At 44.2% G+C, this 23,070-nt stretch overlaps 1 protein-coding gene across 1 annotated transcript; it reads right to left on the bottom strand.

The window, feature by feature from the left end:
* Positions 1-2,229: 2,229 nt before the first annotated feature.
* LOC112071796 (GRAM domain-containing protein 2A) lies at positions 2,230-22,720 on the bottom strand. The gene is made up of 9 exons (XM_024139221.2): positions 22,087-22,720; positions 20,871-20,974; positions 16,175-16,273; positions 15,221-15,292; positions 14,825-14,884; positions 6,199-6,375; positions 4,295-4,385; positions 3,907-4,011; positions 2,230-3,654 (listed from the first exon to the last, which is right to left on the bottom strand). Coding segments are annotated over exons 1-8 (804 nt in total). The 5' UTR covers positions 22,286-22,720; the 3' UTR covers positions 2,230-3,654; positions 3,907-4,009.
* Positions 22,721-23,070: the final 350 nt, after the last annotated feature.

The following is a 23,070-nucleotide window of genomic DNA, read 5'->3' as shown; positions in this document are numbered from 1 at the left end:
TGCATAACGTAAACGATGTAAGCGTTTGTAGGCCAATTTGGAATCTGTAGAATGACGACTACATTCATCATAATGCTAATTGACTGGACATTCCAAATTACCATGGTAGTTACATTTCTATGGTGAAGGCTAGGAACATGTGAAGGGCCTTAACAGGTACCCTTTCAAGTGTGCCAGGTTGCACAGACTTTTATGGACACACAAGGTGCCACAGGTGGATTCCAAATTAGTAATCTAACAATTATTTATTTACATGGTCCCAGTTGCTTTGGGAAAAAAACTAATTTTCCGTACTAAATCAATAATATGTAAACATAGTGTGACAGTGAGGGATTGACAGTGAGCGAGCGGTAACCAAAATAACCATAGATAGGAAGTTGACAATGGCTTATTATTGGCATAACTACATAGTATTTCTATGGTTGCAGTCTTCAAAGATGAAATTGCATTGAATCAAATAGATGCAACACGGTAACATTTGCTTGAAATTGCAGTTTGAACGTCTAAAACTAGATATAATGTATGTATAAATCATAATGGACCTATACATTTTTCAAATAACTCCGCTGAATTTTGAAATCCCGATGTGACCCTCGAGACAAAATTACTGCTCACCACTGGTACAGTATAACCAGTGGCGATTTTAGCATGTAAATCGTGGTGGGGCAAACAAAAAAAGTGGGATGCATGCCAGCAAAGCCACTACACAACACTAAACAATACATTAATTGCACTATAATGGTGACAAACGGTGCCCACAAACTGTTAGGGCCTACATAAAGCTGTCCCAACAGCAGAGTCCCAACAACACCTTACCACTGCTAAACCTGGCTTTCAGCGGAGTCTTGTCTGGCAGCGAAACAGTTCATTCAACCTCATTTACTGCCTTAAAATAATAAGCTGAAATGGCAGACTTGCTTAAACAAATGTGGTTTCTACTGACAATTGAGATGTACAAATTATGGCATAAGGGGGGGGGATAAGAGGCAATCCGTAATTTCGATTAAGACATTAATGAGCAAGCGACGACAGACGTAGTCCATATAACTATTTGTTCAGCACTTTTGAAATGTACAGAGACAGAATTCAGAACATGGGCCGTTCTTACAGTGTTCTCCCTGTACACATCAGAACCGTAGGATAAATAAAGGGGGCACATAAACAGACAATGACAGCTCTTACAATGTTCAATGATTACATTTCTCTAAAACAGGTTATAGGCTATTTGTGCACCCAAGTGGAAGAACCATTTCTTAGAACAAGAATAGACTGACGAGTTTCAGAAGAAAGGTCTTTGTTTCTGGACATTTTAAGCCTGTAATCGAACCCACAAATGCTGATGCTCCAGATACTCAACGAGTCTAAAGAAGTCCAGGTTTTTTGCTTCTTTAATCAGAACAACAGTTTTCAGCTGTGCTAACATAACTGCAAAATGGTTTTCTAATAATCAATTAGCCTTTTAAAAATGATTAACTTGGATTAGCTAACACGGCGTGCCATTGAACACAGGAGTGATGGTTGCTGATAATGGGCCTCTGTACGCCTACGTAGATATTCTTTTTTTTATCTGCTGTTTCCAGCTACAATAGTCATATACACATTAACAATGTCTACACTCTATTTTTGATCAATTTTAATGTTATTTTAATGGACAAAAAAAAATGGGCTTTTCTTTCAAAAGCAAGGACATTTCTAAGTGACCCCAAACTTGAACGGTAGTGTAGGTAAGGGTAAAGTGACTATGCACAACGACCTGGGGAAAATTACAGGGGAGATGAATGAGCCAATTGGAAGCTGGGGATGATTAGGTGTCCATGATGGTATGATGGTCAGATTGGGAATTTAGCCAGGACACTGGGGTTAACACCCCTATTCTTACAATATGGGCTGTGGAATCTTTAGTGACCAGTCAGGAAACCGTTTTAACATCCCATCCAAAAAACAGCACCCTACACAGGGCAATGTCCCCAATCACTGCCCTGAGGCATTGGGATATTTTTTTTTAGACCAGAGAAAAGTGAACCTGCTACTGGCCCTCCAACACCACTTCCAGCAGCATCTGTTCTCCCATCCAGGACCAACCAGGACCAACCTGCTTAGCTTCAGATGCAGCCAGCGTGGTATGCAGGGTGGTATGCTGCTGGCCCCTAAAAGAGGTGGACATATAAAGTACCTCTTGGTACATGCGTCGGCGAAGACAGGTGACTTTTCCAAAAAGTTGACACTATCTCAAGATCAAATGGCTGTTTATTAGAAACCGTCACAGTTGGGTTGTACAGTGTAGTCTTGTAATGGGTTGTTCAGGGGTGCTACAGGGTTCATCTGTTCTCAGAGTCACAGGGACAGTTTGTTCTTTCACCATTGACTGAAGATCAGTGACCACTATTACATAGTTGCAGATGTGTCTAGACCCAAAACAGACCAGATAAGACATACTAATGGTTATGGTAGTAAAGTATACTGTACACACTGCAGCTCTGTTTCCTCAACAATATTACTGTAATACTCAAAGTGGGGAGTGTTTGTTCCTAATGCATCTGTTCAGACACTCTGAGTAAAAGGACTAGAAATCTTTTTTTTGCTAGTTTTCTTCCCGGCTGAAATGCAGATTTAACTTTTAAGTTTACAGAGTGTAAGAAAGAAAACATCATCTTATTTTTCACTTCAGTCAATGTCTTCATTGTTTACTCATTCAGAYGACTGTGTTCAGTATTTAGATACAAGACTGATCACTCACTGTGACACATTGTGTCTGGCTAAAGGTAGCTTACAATACAAAGCTCACAACTGACATTTATACAAATTAAAACAAAAGACAAGCTGTTATACTAAACAATATTTTTTGGACATGAAAGAGTACCATCCTACCCACTTTGGTAAACATATACCTGTGGTGTCATGATGACACAAACAGAGTTAAAGAACAATATTTCAACATTTAAAAAGTCAGTCTAGGCTGGATACTTTGCATAATTGTATTGCACCGTTTATCAGGAATAACATGCCTGTTAGAATGTCAACATAGTTAGACCTCATTGATGATGATGAACATTTGAAATAGTGGACTGATCCTCATAAGTTCATATGGGCAATACTTTTTAAAATTCTGTAAAGCCAACGATATTGGCTTCTTCCACTGTCAGTGTGTTAATGCATCCAAATCCTTTCCTTGAAAGTACCATTTATATTTTTTTCTGAAAGATGAATGGTTTTGACTTTTCTCTGAAGTCCTGTGGTTCATTCTTGGTTGAGTTGACGGGAGGGAAAAAACACAGTTGACTCTAATGTTGGCGAACATGGMCAGAAATCTTCAATAAAAACCATCAGACCAATCTCTCCACCAATCAGAATTCTTCCCAGTCCTGACTCCCAGCCATTTCCACCAATCCCGGGCTTTTCAGTCCATCCACAATTGGTTTGAGTGTAGTTTGCTGGCTCTTCAATCGGCCTGCCCATTGTCTTTCACCTGCCATTGTCTTTTACCTACACCAAAATGGTGGAGTTGGGGGTTTGCCCTCTTCTAGTCTACAGTGAAGTAAAATCCTGAAAAATAAATAGTCTGTTTGCATAGTCTGGAGGTGGTCACAGAGAGGAATGTGTCCGTAAAGGGAGACAGTCAAGTGGTATTGGATCACAGTGCAGAGCAGCACTTACCTAGGAGGAAGAGACCAAAGACAATAGAATTGTCAGTAAAATAGCTTTCCCTCCAAAAATGTGACATTTTGAATAACAGTTATGAACAGGATTTTCTGAGGGTGGAATCCTAATTTAATAAACGTAACAGTTTATTATTATTATAATTATTATTACTATTATTATTAGCAGTAGTATAAAACAGAATGACAAAACAATTATATCAAAAGTTACACACACACTTGGCTAAAGTTAAGTGTGGCCCCACCTCACCTCTCTCGGGGGGGCCGTGTAGGGTTGTTGAGGAAGGACAGCTGCTGCTCCAGGCTGCAGACACGGAAGGCCAGGTAACAGGAAGACAGGATGAGGAGGATGATTCTGAAGTAATGGCGGGACCCAATCAAGGCTTTGAATTAGCGATGGTACCCCAAGGCTGCTGTACACTAGGTGGCGGTATAACTGATTTTTTGTGATCATATCCATTTTAGAATATTAAATTAGGCCTTGTTCAGATTTTATTTCACAGATAGAATTTGGACAAAAGAATTTGAGCATAATGCTGCCAATGAATGTATATTTATCCGACACACAAGGTAAATTATGGTCCTAATGATATGATTGTTGCTGTGAGAAGCCAGTTGTGGGGCATGGAAATAGTTACAGTATGATGAAGAACTTGAGAAGCTGATATTCCATGGGCCCAGCTCTGGAACAGGCTCTGTTAGTGGATCTTCTCTGTCTCTAAGCCCCGTCTAAACACACGCACACAGACACATAATATAGCCATCTAATAGACTACGTAGGTGATAGTGTATTGTTGCTTACAGATGCCATCAAATATATTGTGGTAAGTTGCAGGTGCCTACGGGGAAAAATAGCCATTCAACCACATTCTGCTCCATTGCACTTCATTGTAAAGTGCAAGGAGACTAATATATATTTGACCACATCTGGCTGTGCAAAACTATTATATGTATGCAAGTGGGTCAAAGTTTTTATTTGATCAATCTACACTCAGGTTTCTAACTCTTATGCAACCCAGACAGTTACATCATAGTAAACACATCGTAAACAAATATGAAATATGGGAAAAAATGACTAATAATTTGTGTAGACCGCAAAAAGACCAAACATATATAATATTTGACTAAAACATAATCATTTCAAACCTTGCTTAAATTAGTTTATATAATAAACCTCTATAATGCGTGGGAATACTTTGGAACAGATTTCCAAAATAAAATCACATGGAGGTGATTTGCTGGTGTTTTTACACAATTAGGCAGTCAGTTTGGGAAACCCGTAGTATATGTCATAGTAAAGCCTGCATACAGACGTCACAATTATGAGACAATAGTAGTGTTATGTACTGTATACATAACTGGGAAGTTTATTCTAGTCTCTTTCAAATCATCTAAATGTAGCCAGCAGTGGGGTAAAGTAGTAGGGTACAGCAGTAGGGTACAGCAGTGGGTACAGCAGTAGGGTACAGTAGGGCACAGTAGTAGGGTTCCGTAGTAGGATACAGCAGTAGGGCACAGTTGTAGAGTACAGTTTTTAAGGTACAGTAGTAGGGTTCAGTAGGGCACAGTAGTAGGGCACAGTTGTAGGATACAGTTTGTAGGGTACAGTAGTAGGTCAGTAGTGTACAGTAATAGGAGCAGTAGTAGGGCCAGTAGTAGGGCACAGTAGTAGGGTACAGTAGTGGGCACAGTAGTAGGGAACAGTTTGTAAGGTACAGTAAGTAGTAGGTACAGTAGTAGGACACAGTAGTAGGGCACAGTAGTAGGGAACAGTTTGTAAGGTACAGTAAGTAGTAGGATACAGTAGTAGGGTACATAGTGGGACGTAGTAGGTACAGTAGCAGGACACAGTAGCAGGGTACAGTAGTAGGGCACAGTAGTAGGGTACAGTAGTAGGGCACAGTAGTAGGGAACAGTTTGTAAGGTACAGTAAGTAGTAGGGTTCAGTACAGTACGGCACAGTTGTAGGGTACGAGTATAGGGTACAGTAGTCTGACACAGTAGCAGGGCACAGTAGCAGGACACAGTAGCAGGACACAGTAGTAGGGCAGAGCAAGTCTCTACATGCTAAAATCTCAATTTGGTGCTTAATCCGTTATGCATAAGAGGGTTGTGCCCATCCAAACACAACTCTCCCTTCCCAGTTCCCCTCCTACACATAATCAGGGATTGAACATTCTGCAAACATGTGATGGCAAAGCCCCCGTCGGCTAACATCAATGGTTAACTCCGGCCAGGAGTCGACAAGCTGAACACCTCCAATCTCTTAATGCACCAGAAAAAACGCAGCACTCACCTCATGTGGCATAGCCTCAAAGACATGGCTGTTATGATATTATGCTATTATGAGAAATGCTGTGTTCGCCATTGTATCTGTCCTTTGTGAAATTAAATACACGAAAAACAGGTTGTCTCTAGCCTGGTCCCAGATCTGCTGTGTCGTCTTGCCCAAACCCCTACGGTCATTCTCATGCCAAACAAGTGTTGGCTATAATACAGCATAAACCAATGTTGGTCCAGGCTAGTTGTCCTCCCTTCTCACCTTCCAGAGGCTGGTCTGTCTGGAAGGAGAGTCCACCGCAGTCAGGCTACCGGTGGAGCTACCCAGGAGGTCAGGGAGGGACGAGGACACGGACACCACCGAGGGTTTTCTCCTCCACTTCAGCACCGGAGGATACTCATCCACCCCCGGGAACTCATCCACCACCGGGAACTCATCCTGGAGGTATAGAAAGGAAAGGGAAAGGGGGATACCTAGTCAGGTTGTCCAACTGAATGTACTCAACTGAAGTGTGTCTTTCGCATTTAACCCAACCCCTCTGAATCAGAGATGTGCGAGGCATTATTGATCTGAATGGACCAAATCTTCAGGAAAGAAGTGTTCCACTCTCTCAATGCTGCACAGTTTATCTCAGTAAACAGTCAAAAGTTTAACACACAAACCTTAGTCTATTTCAAGGCGTTCTGTGGTTGTTCTTTGGGTTTTTTCGTTTTTTTTTTATTTCCTGTTAGTCTTTTATTCTTGATTTTTCTTTTTTCTGTGTTTTTTTTCCCTTTTTTTACTTTACTTTGTAAAGATACTATCCTTTCTCAAAAACATTCTAGAACCTCCCTACTAACTTACGTACCTTACAAACTAGTTCCAGAATAATAATCTTTTTTTGTGCCGAAAGACTAATCCTCGTAAAAAGCTATTGTTTGGACGAATAACACAATGTAGCAACCCAAAAAATCGTATGCCAAAAAAAACAAAAATATCTAAAACTAGATTTTTCAAACTAGTTGACTCACTCCCTTTGCCTTCCACGAACTTGCCTTCTACTAATCGTGTGCACAGCCTTTGCATGCTCTCAAACCCAGCTTCATGAGTAGTCTCACCCCTTGGAATGCTTTTCCAACAATCCTACCTAGGCGTCCTAGTTACTGATGAAGAGTTTACCCCTCACATACTGTAACCATGTGCCTTACATACTGAGTAGCCACCCTTACAAACTGTATCCTACAACTGGTAGCCTCCTAGCTTGGACTGGGCCTTTCCTCCCACTCTGCAGCCTTACCCTGAAACCTCATCCCCCAACAACACTTCACAATTGGGTTCGACCTTAAAAAAACTTACTCATACAACGTGTACGTGGCCCTACTTGGGTATGACTCTTACTGTAGCGAGGGCACCGGCCACATCATGATGCTGTTTGCCATCACCGTTACCCTCCAACCGCTCTTACCTCCCTTTACGTGCTGTTACAACAATACTTGCACGCGTGCATCAAACAGTAGCCTCCTGACAGGTAGCTTTGTCCCCACTGTACTGGGCTACATTAGATGAAGTGGGAAATTAAAAGATGGTACTAGCCAATTAAAATCTTCCCAGTTATGTATACAGTACATAACACTACTATTGTCTCATTTAATTGTGACGTTGTATGCAGGCTGACTATGACATATAACTACGGCGTTTCCCAAACTGACTGCCCTAATGGTGTAAAAACACCCAGCAAATCAACCTCCCATTATTTATTTGGGGAAAATCCGCTTCCTCTCAAAGATAATAACCCACACACGTGCGAATTAGTACGAGCGCACTGAGAACTGAGTCAATACTATAAGAGCATGAGTTAAGCAAGGTTTGAAAAGGATTAGATTTGTGACGTCAATCATTGCAGAATATTCTTAGGTGGAAATTAAGCTGCTTTGTGGGCTATGGTGGCTCTTGATACTCTCATACACTAATAAATTATAGTCATCACCACGCGTCTATAGTGCGTCACACATGGCAATATCACACCACAGCTGACCTCGATACAACTTTCCATACCTCAACTGATGTGGGCTGTTTCGACATAAGAAGTTGAGGACAACTGCGAAGCTGACTAGAGTGATCATGCTAAAGAGAACTTGTACCCACTTGCATACATATTAATAGTTTTGGCACATCTTCAGCATGTGGTAAAATCTGACAATTTACTATCTATAGCTCCTGGCACTTTACAATGAAGTGGCAATGCTGAGAGCAGGCTATGCTGCGTCTCTACGAATGGAGAGAACCTGCATTGTTCCCCGTAGCGGCGATTGGAGCACCACAAATAACACTCAAATTATATTTGGGAATAATCACGATCCTAGAGAGAAGCAACCAGCAAAATGGCACAACCTGAGTCACCTACCTGTATAAGTCGTTACTAATGAGTTGCTCTTGTGTCTATATAGGAGCCCCAAGGCACGTCTCTTCTTCTTATTGGTGTCCTGTGTGTGAGTTATTGCTGTGTGTGCGTTGGGCCCTAGACCGGGGAGCTTCAGAAAACTATTGAAGCCAATGAACCTGGCCTGATCTAGAGCAGCGCCAGTGTTCTTCAGTCCTCTGAACAGCCCCCTAGTGATGGATTGTAGATGACAGCTTCGCAAGTTCTTCTTGCTTAACTTAATACATCTGGTGAAACCGTATACAATCTAGATGGTGCACCCGCTAGCTAAGAGCCTTGACATTCCTTCGACAGCAACAGACTGCGAGTATCATTTAGGTGGACCAATAACTATGAGACTCTGAACTTATCTTTCGTGCGCTCGGGATAAATATTACATTAGCCATTGGCAAGGCATTATGGGCTCAACATTTTTTGGTCCAAAGTATCTGTGTGAGATAATAACTATGACTGGGAAGCTCAGTGTCCCTTTCCTGTGCCTAACAATGATGTCTCCTAACAGTCAATCTCATATGAATCACAGATTTCAATTCCTCTCAAGCGCTTGATGGTTTTAGTTTGACGCAGCCCATGCCACTGTGCATACAAGCAACAACCAACTTTTCCCAAGTTCTTGAAACATCTTCCTAGACCTATATGTGTACTGAGAACTCTCATGTCCTTTGCGACCATTACTCAGAATAGCTAACTCTGACCTTCATTTAGTTACTTGTCAGTTTCTCTTGCTTATTCTGCACTTCTACTTCCGACCATATGGTATCTTTGGCGTCTTTCCTTATGTCGCCAAGAACTATGGGCTGATCTTAGCCTGAGCAAGCTATATCGTCCTTCCCTACTCTAGTACATACCTCAACCACAGGCGCCACCCCCGACGTAGATTGGGCGTCAAACGCAGTTTGAAGGAGCGGACCAACACGTGTACTTAAATCCTAAGCTCGTGTGACTAAATTAACTCTTTTTAGCAAGGCACCACCTGTTAATTATGAATAGATCATGTCCTGTCAATTTCTGTGGTATTCTACCTCATTAAAGTACACTGCTCTGAGAGTGTTAATCAATGAGAAATACCTAAGTTATGCATATAGCTAAGTCTATCACTGTACGAGTGCTATAAGAAATTAGGATTCCTAAACTCACTCACGTATGAAAGCGCTGTATCTTCATTCTATAATCTCTCAAAAATATATTTGTCTATCTAATTGATGTGTAACAGCCCTTATTTTTATTCTGATTCACTACAATGCTATTGTTTCTCCTTGTTGTTGGTCATTCTTCCCACTCACTTTTAGATGGTATAGTGCTGTCCACTTAGCTAATCTTAGTAACCGAAAATATTAACGCCACAGAAACTGGTCTTAAACACTTACGGACAAACTCCTTGCATGCTGTTAGGACCAGCCTTCTCTATGACTAATATGTCATAAGACTCAGACTGATATATTAACATGTATATGCTTCAGGAGACTCTATATTTACCATCCACATCTCTGCATAATACCAAGATCGTAGAGTGGACGCGATACCCCCAACTCCCACCATTTTGGTGAATTGTATATAAGAAACATTTAATATGAGACAGTGTGTTTCGCGCAGTATCTAACTAGTGTTGCGAGACTCGTTAGTTGAGAGCCAGAAAATACAGCGTGCGATACAACAAATTGCTGGTATCGGAATCTATCAAAGAATGAGGCCCTGCATCGGTGGGGGCCCTATTGTCGGAAGAATGGCTGGGAGTCGCAGGACTGGGAAGAATTCGTGATTTGGGTGGAGAGATTTGGGTTCGGTGATGGTTTTTAGTGAAGATTCTGTAGACCAATGAGTGCTATTTCTGAGACAGCGCACCAACGATTAAGTACGAGAGTCAACTGGTGTTATCTCACATCGACACAGTACAATAACTCTCTCAAGAAGAATCTCAACTAGGTACCCTATTTGTATTACAAAGTGCAAAGCAACTTACAAATGCTATGTCTGATAGAAAAAATGAGTAAATCGAGACAGTGGTGCTAAGGGAAAATAGTGTCTGAGACTATGTGGCTCAGACCTACATCCTTACAACTATATCACTGAGATGGACAAAGCCGGTATAACATTATGCGAGTGATTGCGTATTATCCAAGTAAATCATTAACAAGAAGAAATCATTAGGGCAACTCCTAGGTAAAGAAACTAATATGACGGTTCTCTCATTCCTAATTATATTAAATATATTGCGATTCTTAATTCAATTATACTAATAATAATGTAGCTAACTTGGGCAGCTAGACCATCGATAAGCAGAGCGACATGGCTTATATGCGCTTGTAGGAATCAACAGCAGAGCGGAAACAACGGAGCGCTGGAATCAACGAGCAAAGAGTATCCAGCCTAAGGAACTGAGGACGCTTTTGTAAACAATGCTTCGAAATATTGCTCGTATAACACTACGAGTCAGGTGTCTACGATGAACACGCCCAGGCATGGAGAAACCTATCAGCAGCGTTACCAAGAGCTACGGAGCAGTAGGATCAAGCGAGTGGTTCGGATACACATTTTCCAGTTCCAAAATAGATGAACTATGCTTGTGAGGTGGAACACAGCTAAGTATAGGAACAGGCGCTGGTATCGGTATTAGAGCTTTAAGCAAGTTTGTATAAATTATCGAGGTGTAGCTAGAGGCGTTTTGTGATATAATCTATACGGACACCTAGCCAAGGCACACAATGTAGTGGCACCACAGTGGGAGTGGATCATGACTTGTATCTAAATACTGAACCACATCGTCTGATGGAAGCAGCGAGTGCAACGAATGAAGTACAGTATACAGCGAGCTGAGAGTTAGCGAGAAAAAAAGGATATGTATGTTGACACTTTACTTACGACTCTGTAAACTTAAAAGTTAAATCTAGCGAGGACATGTTCGAGGCCGGAAGAATAGAGACAATCAAAGGCACAAGAAATATAATTGGATCTAGCCTTTTACTCAGAAGCGAAGTGCTGAACAGGTCAGAGTATATCGAGTGAACAGAATGCATTCCCCGAACACTAGCAAGGTATTACAAGTACGTCAGATGCGGCTGGAGGGAACAGCAAGCACAGATGACGAAGTTCGACAACAGCTAGTACAGTAACTATACTACTATAAGCATTAGGTAGTCGTATTCGATATTGGATCTACTTGGGTCTAAGCACATCTGAAACTATGTAATAGTGGTCACTGACTTCAGTCATGGTGAAAAATCTAACTGTCCCTGTAGACTCTGAGAACAGTATATGAAGCGCGACCTAGGCTGCCACCGCGCGAGATAGACAACAACAAGCAGCCCATATAGACACAACGAAGCGTCAACTGTACAACCCAACTTGGTTGAAGCGTGAGGACACACCATCTATACTACATACTTATCATGTCTTTGTGTCTTCATATACATTATTCTTGTTGAACAGACTCTTTAGCAATATTACGTGTCAAATATACGGATCTTCAAGGAGTGATAAGATAGAGTACAGGGCTTTCACATCTAGCTGTGAGTTCTTTCTGTCCGAGTACACTTACAGACCGGCCATTTCATTGTCCTAGAACCACAGTACTTAGATCACTTTAATATCTAACACAGGCCACTCTTAACTTTTAAGGGATGTTCACTAGCTACGCAGATACGCAGACCATTCGTCTATGTGACACACCCACATACATCAGCCTATGACCTCTGAAGCACTTATACTCTAATGCATTGCTGTGTTGTTCTGAGTGCTGGGAGGTTGGTCCACGTGCGGCAACACTAAGAAAAAGAAACAAACAGATGATGCTCTCTATGAGTATAATGTCAAGAGAGCGTTGGTACCCCAAACATGTCTTATAGTATGAGTGACCCCAGACTTAGCACCCGGCGAAATCACTCACTTCTTTATATCGGTTTATCGTATAGATACACAACAACAAAAAAATTGTCTTCTGGCTAAGCAAGAGACATGTCTACCTCTCCACGAGAAGCAGCATGTCTTATAGGTTATGACACTGACGTGGATCACACCATACAGCTGCTCTGTATAGTGGTTATGACACAACGTAGCTCTGCCAATAACGAGTGTCTATATGTTATGATCGGAACAAGCGGTTAATCTGTCTTAAAACGGTATATGTTCTCATTGAACACAAACGGATGCGTACTAACCATGGTACTATCAGCGCATGTATGACCACAACAGACGATTATCAGCAACAAATACAGAGTGGTGTCTAACTCGTCTCAGGGAGCGTTTATATCCCCAATAAATCTTCCAATTCTCCTTATTTTAGTCATATACTGACATCAGACATGTGACACACCTAAACTGCTCCTTATTAGCGACATCTAGATGCTCTACCCAGAACGGTTACCCTTCTCACAACACACTTCGTCCCTCATGATAGGTAATATCGACACAGACTCCCCCAGGTCGTGGCTATCGTACCCCATAATACATCTTCTTATAGGTGTACTAGTCTTACCAGCATTCACTCTACCTACCATAACATGTCTTATACGTAGTTCTGGTATGTCAAAGACGATGTATCGCGCCAGAAGGAGTCTACCTTAGTAGCATAGTACTTGCTTAGGGTGATAATGAACAACCCGTAATCTGTTACCTCGTCCATATTATAACAAATTGTCTTAACATAAGGTAATTGCCACAGACGTTACACTTCTCATATATGGTATATGACACAAGAGTGATCTACGCTTTGTTTTATAAGGTGGATCGAGATCATCAGACTTTACCTCTCATATACAATGTAATATGTAGGCGTTTTGTAGCTGCAACAACGGACGTCTATGACATACACAATTATACATAAGTACAATATATAAGAGTTATGACACACAGAAATCATTTACCCAACAAAATCATTTCGCGTGCCGGCGTATTAGGTTACTCTAGAAGCGCCCAACAGTGAATCAGATACTACCCCACCAATACCCTACTGTCCTTGATTGATGCCTCATATGGCCACAAGAGCGGACCTGTTGTATCTCCACGCGACAACATAAGCCATGGTTCATTATGAATTGTGTGTATCGAAACACAGAGACTTAGACCCTCTGAATATCACTCTTATCATATATAGGTCCCTATTTGATCCATCCATGTACTATGTTATCTCTCTCCGCCAACTGTGCTATAGCTGTAAATACGGGATTGCTTTAGACGCTGTTAATTACAGACACACACAAACAAATATCCCTTATTAGGAGTTCTTATTGACACACGTGCAGCGTTTAGACGCCGAACATAGGTGACTATAGAGGCGTTATTGCCACAAGATGCTGTCAATCTCTCGGGAATGAGGTGCGATCCAGTGAGAACTACTCCTGTTATCTTTTGAAATACTGTGTCCTGCGTTTATTCATCACAGTCATTAGATTTAAAAGCCTAGTGTCAGCCATAAAGCCCATGAAGCTCAGACATGATAACCTATATGACTTCCTAGAAAACCTTACAATCACGATCGAAGACTATAGACCATTGAAATAACTGACAAAGTATAAACATATATGAACAGTGTACGCAAAGCCATACCTTATATGCAAAGAATAATAACTCTAGAGACATTAACTCTTCAGCCGATTATACTAAGCCAAATGACCAAGCCCGATTAACTAAGACGTGATTTAACACTGAGACATTATCATACATGACATTGAACAAGACTCAGACAAATCTCAGCTAGCGCACAACACCAGAATAGAAAAGAGTGGAATGGGGCAACTTGTATGTGCGCGCAGGGTGCGACAACTGAGCAAGGAGGGCGCGACATAACAGTACTGAAAATTTGCGAGTTGTCTAATGAGAGTGTGAGCACCAGCACGATTGCTCCCAGCTGACATAATACATAACATTGTAAGACAACTACAGCTGAAGGACAGAACTACATAAAATGATATAATACATAGCATTAAGAAACAGGTACAGAACTACATACATCTAAAATAAGAATACACACTTTCATATTCTTATGCCTTAGCAATCCATGCAAAATGTACTCATAATAACGTCTACACTGCAGTCATCCATTTTGTTACAGTTGCTTACTGTTACAATTGGAAATCCTGATCCTAATCTCGCAGAACCAGTTGTTCTGTAAACACTAGCGAGATTCTCACATCATTAGGAACCACCCGTGTCCTTGGGTCTCCCATTTGACGTCAGTACTATTCAAATAATAATGTGATTCATGTTGTACTTGTGTACATTATGGTTGGTCAATATTCTAACCAATAAGAGACATGGATCAGTCTGGAGTTGGTCAATGTTCTAACCAATAAGAGACATGATCAGTCTGGAGTTGGTCAATGTTCTAACCAATAAGAGACATGGATCAGTCTGGAGTTGGTCAATGTTCTAACCAATAAGGAGACATGGATCAGTCTGGAGTTGGTCAATAGTTCTAACCAATAAGAGACACGGATCAGTCTGGCGTGAGGGCTAGATCCAAAGCTTACTTACCAAAGATAAGGTATGGGGAACCTCCATGTAGTGTTTCAAGCTCAGACTCTTCCCATTGACCTGGAGAGTGAACGATGAGATATGGGAAATATTCAGTACACTATTTTACAGTCTGTACACTTTTAAGGCCAATAGACCTGATGATGTGGGAGGGAGCTGGTTCAGTGGTAGATGTGTGTGTGTGGGTGAGTGTGTGTGTATTCTCTGACCTGGATGTGTGTGTGTGTAGTGGTAGCCAGTGTGTGTGGTTGTGTGTGTGTGTTCTCTGACCTGGATGTGTGTGTATAGTGGTAACCAGTGTGTGTGGTTGTGTGTGTGTGTATTCTCTGACCTGGATGTGTGTGTGTAGTGGTAACCAGTGTGTGTGGTTGTGTGGGTGAGAGTGTGTTCTCTGACCTGAAGGTGTGTGCAGATCCTCCGGAGCACGTCATACACACTGTCCCTGGACAGCAGAGACACAAAGACATACTGCAGGACGGACGGACGGGAGAGAGAGAGAGAGCGAGGGAGAGAGAGCATTAGCCAATTTAAATGTGAATGAAAGCATACACACGCACGTACGCTCACACTCATGCATACACACGTGTAAACACATGTATTAAGCATTTCATCATGTGCTCATAAAACCGATGTCGGGAACATTTATAAGATCCATTAGGACATCAACTCATTATCAGGAATGCAATTTTCTCTAAATAGATATTGTGAACAGTAAATCAATCTACCACGGATTATATTTGACAGATTACGGCTTAATCTAGGACACTGACAGAGGATATTTCAATAGTGATATTCCATTCCTCTTACATGGTGTCTSTACTGTACCTCTACTGAAAACCCCACTCTTTCATAAATCATTTTCAARGAGAGAGTATGAATCCTTAAATCACTTGCCAGACAATAGACAGTCATAAAATACCAGAAATCAAAYATMTGTATTTATTATGGATCCCCATTTGCTGCTACTCTTCCTGGGGTCCAGCAAAATTAAGGCAGWTATACAATTTTAAAAACATRACAATACATTCACAACAGATTTCACAACACATTAAGATTACAGAYTAATAAGAAACATTTTCCAGACATTTMCTCCAATGTAAAGGAGCAGGCAGGTGAACCGTTCTCCCACACACTGGAGAGGAACCAWGAAGGGACACTACCAAAATAGACTGCGACCTTGACACCCTTTCCGAACCATGCYCTGACTTGCACTAGCTGAGCATGTTAGCATGAGGTGTTGTTTACTTTCCATCTACCTGTGCTTAGTGGAAAGAACGTGGTGCAGCACTAATGCCAGTTAGCCGTGTTTCCATTCACTGTGCCCAGAGGCGCTAAGAGGCTAYCGCTCACCTTCTGACTGCTATCTGTGGTGATGGCTAGGCCGTTGGGCACCAGACCTGCCGTTTTGTGCTTCTTTACCAGCCTCACAGAGACCACGGGGATAGCAACCTATGATGGGGGAAAGAGGTGGGGAAAAAAGAGGACACAATATTATACCTTGTAAGAGGGGGACTAACTGTACCAGACACGGGGGACTTACTGTACCAGACACGGGGGACTAACTGTACCAGACACGGGGGACTTACTGTACCAGACACGGGGACTAACTGTACAGACACGGGGGACATACTGTACCAGACACGGGGGACTAACTGTACCAGACACGGGGGACTACTGTACCAGAGAGGGGGACTAACTGTACAGAGAGGGGGACTAACTGTACCAGACACGGGGGACTAACTGTACCAGACACGGGGACTTACTGTACCAGACACGGGGGACTAACTGTACCAGACACGGGGGACATACTGTACCAGACACAGGGGATAACTGTACCAGACACGGGGGACTAACTGTACAGAGAGGGGGACTAACTGTACCAGAGAGGGGGACTTACTGTACCAGACACGGGGGACTAACTGTAAACACGGGGGACATACTGTACCAGACACGGGGGACTAACTGTACCAGACACGGGGGACTAACTGTACAGACACGGGGGACTAACTGTACCAGACACGGGGACTAACTGTACCAGACACGGGGGACATACTGTACCAGACACGGGGGACTATATTTGTACCGACACGGGGGACATACGTACCAGACACGGGGACATACTGTACCAGACACGGGGGACATACTTGACCAGACACGGGGGACTAACTGGACCAGACGAGGGGACTAACTGTACCAGACGAGGGGACTAACTGGACCAGACGAGGGGGACTAACTGGACAGACAGCTAGGGAGACATACTGGACAGACACGGAGACATACTGGACCAGACACGGGAGACATACTGGACCAGACAACGGGGGACTTACTGGACCAGACACGGGGCTTAACTGGAACCAGACACAGGGACTTACTGACCAGCCACGGGGGACTTACTGGACACACCACGGGGACTTACTGGACCAGACACGGGGACTTACTGGACCAGACACGGGGACATATGTACCAAGACAACGGGGGACTAACTGGTACCAGACACGGGGGACTAACTGTACCAGAGAGGGGGACTAACTGTACCAGAGGGGGGACTTACTGTACCAGACACGGGGGACTAACTGTACCAGACACGGGGGACATCCTGTACCAGACACGGGGGACTAACTGTACCAGACACGGGGGACTAACTGTACCAGACACGGGGGACATACTGTACCAGACACGGGGGACATATTGTACCAGACACGGGGGACATACTGTACCAGCACGGGGACATACTGTACCAGACACGGGGGACATACTGCCAGACAGGGGACTAACTGGACCAGACGAGGGGGACTAACTGTACAGACGGGGACTAACTGACCAGACGAGGGGGACTAACTGGACCAGACACTGGAGACATACTGGACCAGACACGGGAGACATACTGGACCAGACACGGGAAATACTGGACCAGACACGGGAGACATACTGGACCAGACACGGGGACTTACTGGACCAGACACGGGGGACTTAACTGGACCAGACACGGGGGACTTACTGGACCAGACACGGGGGACTTACTGGACCAGACACGGGGGACTAACTGGACCAGACACGGGGGACTTACTGGACCAGACACGGGGACTTACTGGACCAGACCACGGGGGACTTACTGGACCAGACACGGAGGGATACTAGGACAACACGGGGGACTTACTGGACCAGACACGGGGGACTTACTGGACCAGACACGGGGGACTTACTGGACCAACACGGGGACTTACTGGACAGACACGGGGACTTACTGGACCAGACACGGGGACTTACTGGACCAGACACGGGGGACTTAACTGGACCAGACACGGGGGACTTACTGGACGCAGACACGGGGGACTTACTGGACCAGACCGGGGGACTTACTGGACAGACACGGGGGACTTACTGTACCAAGACACGGGGGACTTACTGGACCAGACACGGGGGACTTACTGTACCAGACACGGGGACTTACTGTACCAGACACGGGGGACTTACTGTACCAGACACGGGGACTTACTGTACCAGACACGGGGGACTTACTGTCACAGACACTGGGGAATTACTGGACAGGGAAGAGGCAGGTTCGGGAAAAAATTGTTTTAAAGTTAAACAGAAGGAGAACACGGATGGGGAATGCCAGAGAGAAAGAAGGAGAGAGAGAGAGAGTGGGTTGGATTACAGTTGGTTGGAGAGAGAAGGGGCAGAATAAGGAGGGGAAAGCCCCTGATGTTGGAGAGAAGGGGCAGAATAAGGAGGTTATGTGTCTAGTTGCAGATAGAATGCTGGGAATGCACTCTGACTAACCAGCTTAAGGCAGGCCAGAGGCAGGAGAGACAGGTGCGGGTCTTAATTTGATCACTCTTTTGTTGCTGAGAATTATCCTGCACTGCGATGAGCTTCATGATTGACATAAATTCAGCTTTATGAATCAGTGCCTGACTACCAGCTTCATTCAGCTGCCTGACTAACAGCTGCCTGACTAACAGCTGCCTGACTAACAGCTCTATCAGCTGCCTGACTAACAGCTCTGTCAGCTGCCTGACTAACAGCTCTGTCAGCTGCCTGACTAACAGCTGCCTGACTAACAGCTCTATCAGCTGCCTGACTAACAGCTGCCTGACTAACAGCTCTATCAGCTGCTGACTAACAGCTCTATCAGCTGCCTGACTAAACAGCTGCCTGACTAATACAGCTGTCTAACAGCTGCCTGACTAACAGCTCTACTCAGCTGCCTGACTAACAGCTGCCTGACTAACAGCTCTAACAGCTGCCTGACTATAGCTGCCTGCCTAACAGCTCTATAAGCTGCCCTGACTAACAGTTGCCTGACAAACAGCTTCTAACAGCCTTGCTGACTCACAGCTGCCTGAACTTAACAGCTTTATCAGCTGCCTGACTAACAGCTCTAATCAGCTGCCTGACTAACAGCTGCCTGACTAACAGCTCTAACAGCTGCTGACTAAACAGCTGCCTGACTAAAACAGCTCTAACAGCTGCCTGACTAACAGCTGCCTGACTAACAGCTGCCTGACTAACACGCTCTAAACAGCTGCCTGACTAACAGCTCTATCAGCTGCCTGACTAACAGCTGCTATAGCTGCCCTGACTAAACAGCTCTATCAGCTGCCTGACTAACAGCTCTATCAGCTGCCTGACATAACAGCTCCCAGCACATTGTTCCAACTGGAAGTGTGCATGTTGAAGGTGAGTAGTGACATAGTTGGCCTTGGAAGTCTCAGCCTACTTCTCTCTGTATGTCCATCTAGATATCGGGTCTGTGGCCCGTCCACGTCTCTGTCTGTTCATCTAGATATCGAGGTCCTGCGGTCCTGTCTACTTCTCTGTCTGTCCATCGAGGGTCTGCAGTCCTGTCTACTTCTCTCTGTCTGTCATCTAGATAGAGGTCCTGCGGTCTCTTCTACTTCTCTCTGTCTGTCCATCTAGATATCGTCGTCCTGCGGTCCTGTCTACTTCTCTGTCTGTCCATCTAGATACAGAGGGTCCTGCGGTCCTGTCTACTTCTCTCTGTCTGTCCATCTAGATATCGTGTCCTGCGGTCCTGTCTACTTCTCTCTGTCTGTCCATCTAGATATCGAGGTCCTGCGGTCCTGTCTACTTCTCTCTGTCTGTCCATCTAGATATCGTCGTCCTGTGGTCCTGTCTACTTCTCTCTGTCTGTCATCTAGATACAGAGGGTCCTGCGGTCCTGTCTACTTCTCTGTCTGTCCATCTAGATGTCGAGGGTCCTGCGGTCCTCTGTCACGTCTCTGTCTGTCCATCTAGATACGAGGGTCCTGCGGTCTGTCTACGTCTCTGTCTGTCCATCTAGATATCGAGGGTCCTGCGGTCCTGTCTACGTCTCTGTCTGTCCATCTAGATATCGAGGGACCTGCGGTCCTGTCTACTTCTCTGTCTGTCCATTTTAGTGTCTTCGTCCTGCGTCCTGTCTACGTCTCTGTCTGTCCATCTAGAATCGAGGGTTGCGGTCCTGTCTACGTCTCGTCTGTCCATCTAGATATCGAGGTCCTGCGTCCTGTCTACGCTCTCTGTACGTCCATCTAGATATCGAGGGTCCTGCGGTCCTGTCTACGTCTCTGTCTGTCCATCTAGATATCGAGGGCCTGCGGTCCTGTCTACTTCTCTGTCTGTCCATTTAGATGTCTTCGGTCCTGCGGTCCTGTCTACGTCTCTGTCTGTCCATCTAGACATCGAGGGTTCTGCGGTCCTGTCTACGTCTCCGTCTGTCCATCTAGATATCGAGGTCTGCGGTCCTGTGTGCTCAGTTGTATTAGTGTGTGCTATCGAGGGTCCTGCGGTCCTGTGTGGCTCAGTTGGTATTAGTGTGGTGCTATCGAGGGTCCTGCGGTCCTGTGTGGCTCAGTTGGTATTAGTGTGGTGCTATCGAGGGTCCTGCGGTCCAGTTGGTATTAGTGTGGTGCTAGCAATGTCAGGGTTGTGGGTTTGTTCCTGCTGGGGTCACACATTCTAAGATGTATGCACTCAGAATAAAGTGTTATATATTATTCATTATTGACGATCTGTCTATATCTGCCAGGCCTTGACTTACCTTGATGTCCTTGCCAAAGAGGTTGGCATAGAAACACAGCCAGTTTCTGGAGATATAAAGACGGCCTTGCAGCAGGATGTCTCGGAGCAGAGCGCAGGAGTATACTGAGGAGAGGAGACATAAACAGGTTAAAGTAGCTGCTAACTCAAGACAAGCACATTGCTAACACTGTTTGAGCTTCTCACGAAAATGTATGCACACATGACAAAGTAGCTTTGGAAAGCGTTTGCTAAACGGCATTTATTATATATAATTATAGCTCATGTCTTTGACTTGGCCTATAGATGTTTCTAAAATAGGTTCATAGGCATTGAATAAAGTAACTGGTACGTACATATCAGTTAAACAGATCAAAACTGTATTTACCATCATCACTTTACCCCTAGTCTAAAATAGAACAGGCTGGGTTTCCAAAAGCATTGTAGCACTAGGATCATCTTTCATTCCATTGAATCTAAATGGACGAAGTTGATCTTAGTGCTACGATGCTTTCAGGAAACCCAACCCTGACCTAATCTGCATAACCTGACCTCAAACCATACAACTTCCTGTTCAGGGCCTGAGGACTGGTTACCCTTACCAGAAATCCTTACAGAAACTCAGAAAGATGGTTTCAAACACACTGAGTAGCCCATAGAGTTCCAAAACCAAAATTGAAATGACTAAAACTCACACTATGTGGGGACAGAAATATAAGAGAAAGTATATACTTATTACAGACAACACAACATTTGACAGTGAAAGTACTTCTACTAATAATAGTAATTAGGGCTGGGACGATACCAGTTTTGCGATACTCGTAGTATCATGGCAAGGAAACAAAACACAAAGCGGATTTAACTTCTTTAGGAAAACAGTCCTAATGTTGAAACAAAACATCATTATGATGTCATCCAGAGTCACATGTATTTATTTCTATCTGTAGCTCACAATATTTTACATACACAGGTTTTTAAAGGACCGAAGAGTTAGGTGTTTTTCTTGTTTTCATTTTTGCCATGGGAAACAAATTGATGCTACCGTAGCTAGCAAGTTAGCCAACGGTACATAAACACAGCATATGGAGCTAATAGGGCGATAGCCTGAAGTCAATGCACAGCATATAGACAGTAAGCTACAGACATGCTACAGTCACTAGCATGTTAACCTAAATAAACATACATCATACAGAGATACTACAACAGATGTTAGCATGTAGCATTGTTGTTGACAGTACCTTTCATTAGGATCTCGTCCTTCGGAACGCACTGGAAGAGTTTGTGGTACTGCGAGTTGTACTTGCTGACAGTCTGAGCAGAGGGACAGGGCAGAGTCATGAGCAGTTCCTTGGCTGGCCTCCCTCCCACCGGCACCGGCAAACTGGCGGCCGCCCTCTCTCTCAGAGGACGAGAGCTCTGCTGCACCAGACTCAGCATGCTGGAGCCGCACACACAGCCGCACACACACACACACACATCGACGGCGTGGCGGACCCCACTGCAAGACACAGACTGTCCTCCAACTAGTCAGATGTCAACCGGTGTCCTTTGTGCAGGTTTGAGGGGGCAGTTCTCCGTTAGACAAAAACACACACACACACACACACACCACTCCGGTCCGACACAGTGTGCACCTCAGACCATCACTGAGCCCTTTCTCTCACCCTTCAACACTGGTCTGAAACCCGACCACACACACTCTCACACACTGCCCTTCTCAGCCACAGACACCGACACCCTGAGTCCGCCCTTCCTGCCTCTCTCTTGCTGCCTCTCTCTCTTGCTGTTTCAACACGACAGTGCACAGTGACTCCCCCCTGTGCTCACACCATGCCAGCCCAACCCATGCTGCCGCCTCCTTACCCTCCTATCCTTGTCTTAATAACAGCTTGCTGCCCACAGGCACCACCCCCTCCCTCCCTCCCTCCCTCCTCTCTCACCAAGCACATGAGACAGTCAGAACTGTCACCTCTGTTAATATCTGCAGCCAGCTGGTGTGACTGTGGGGCTCAGCAGCTCTACTTAATATTCCCCTTCGGGAGACATGGAGATAATAATCGCAGCTACGGTACAGTTCCTTTAATCTGGCCTGATGGCCTGCTGATCTCGCCAAAAGAGAGTGTGTTTGAGTTAATGGATGACCTCCTCACCTATTGAATAACCGTTGAGTTCTGAGCCTGAAGAACACAATCAAATCACCGGCACTACATCTTAATGGCTGG

The sequence above is a fragment of the Salvelinus sp. IW2-2015 genome, unplaced genomic scaffold (genome assembly GCF_002910315.2).
Source record: "Salvelinus sp. IW2-2015 unplaced genomic scaffold, ASM291031v2 Un_scaffold1723, whole genome shotgun sequence".
Taxonomy (NCBI): domain Eukaryota; kingdom Metazoa; phylum Chordata; class Actinopteri; order Salmoniformes; family Salmonidae; genus Salvelinus; species Salvelinus sp. IW2-2015.
This window is presented reverse-complemented; position numbering and strand designations above follow the sequence as displayed.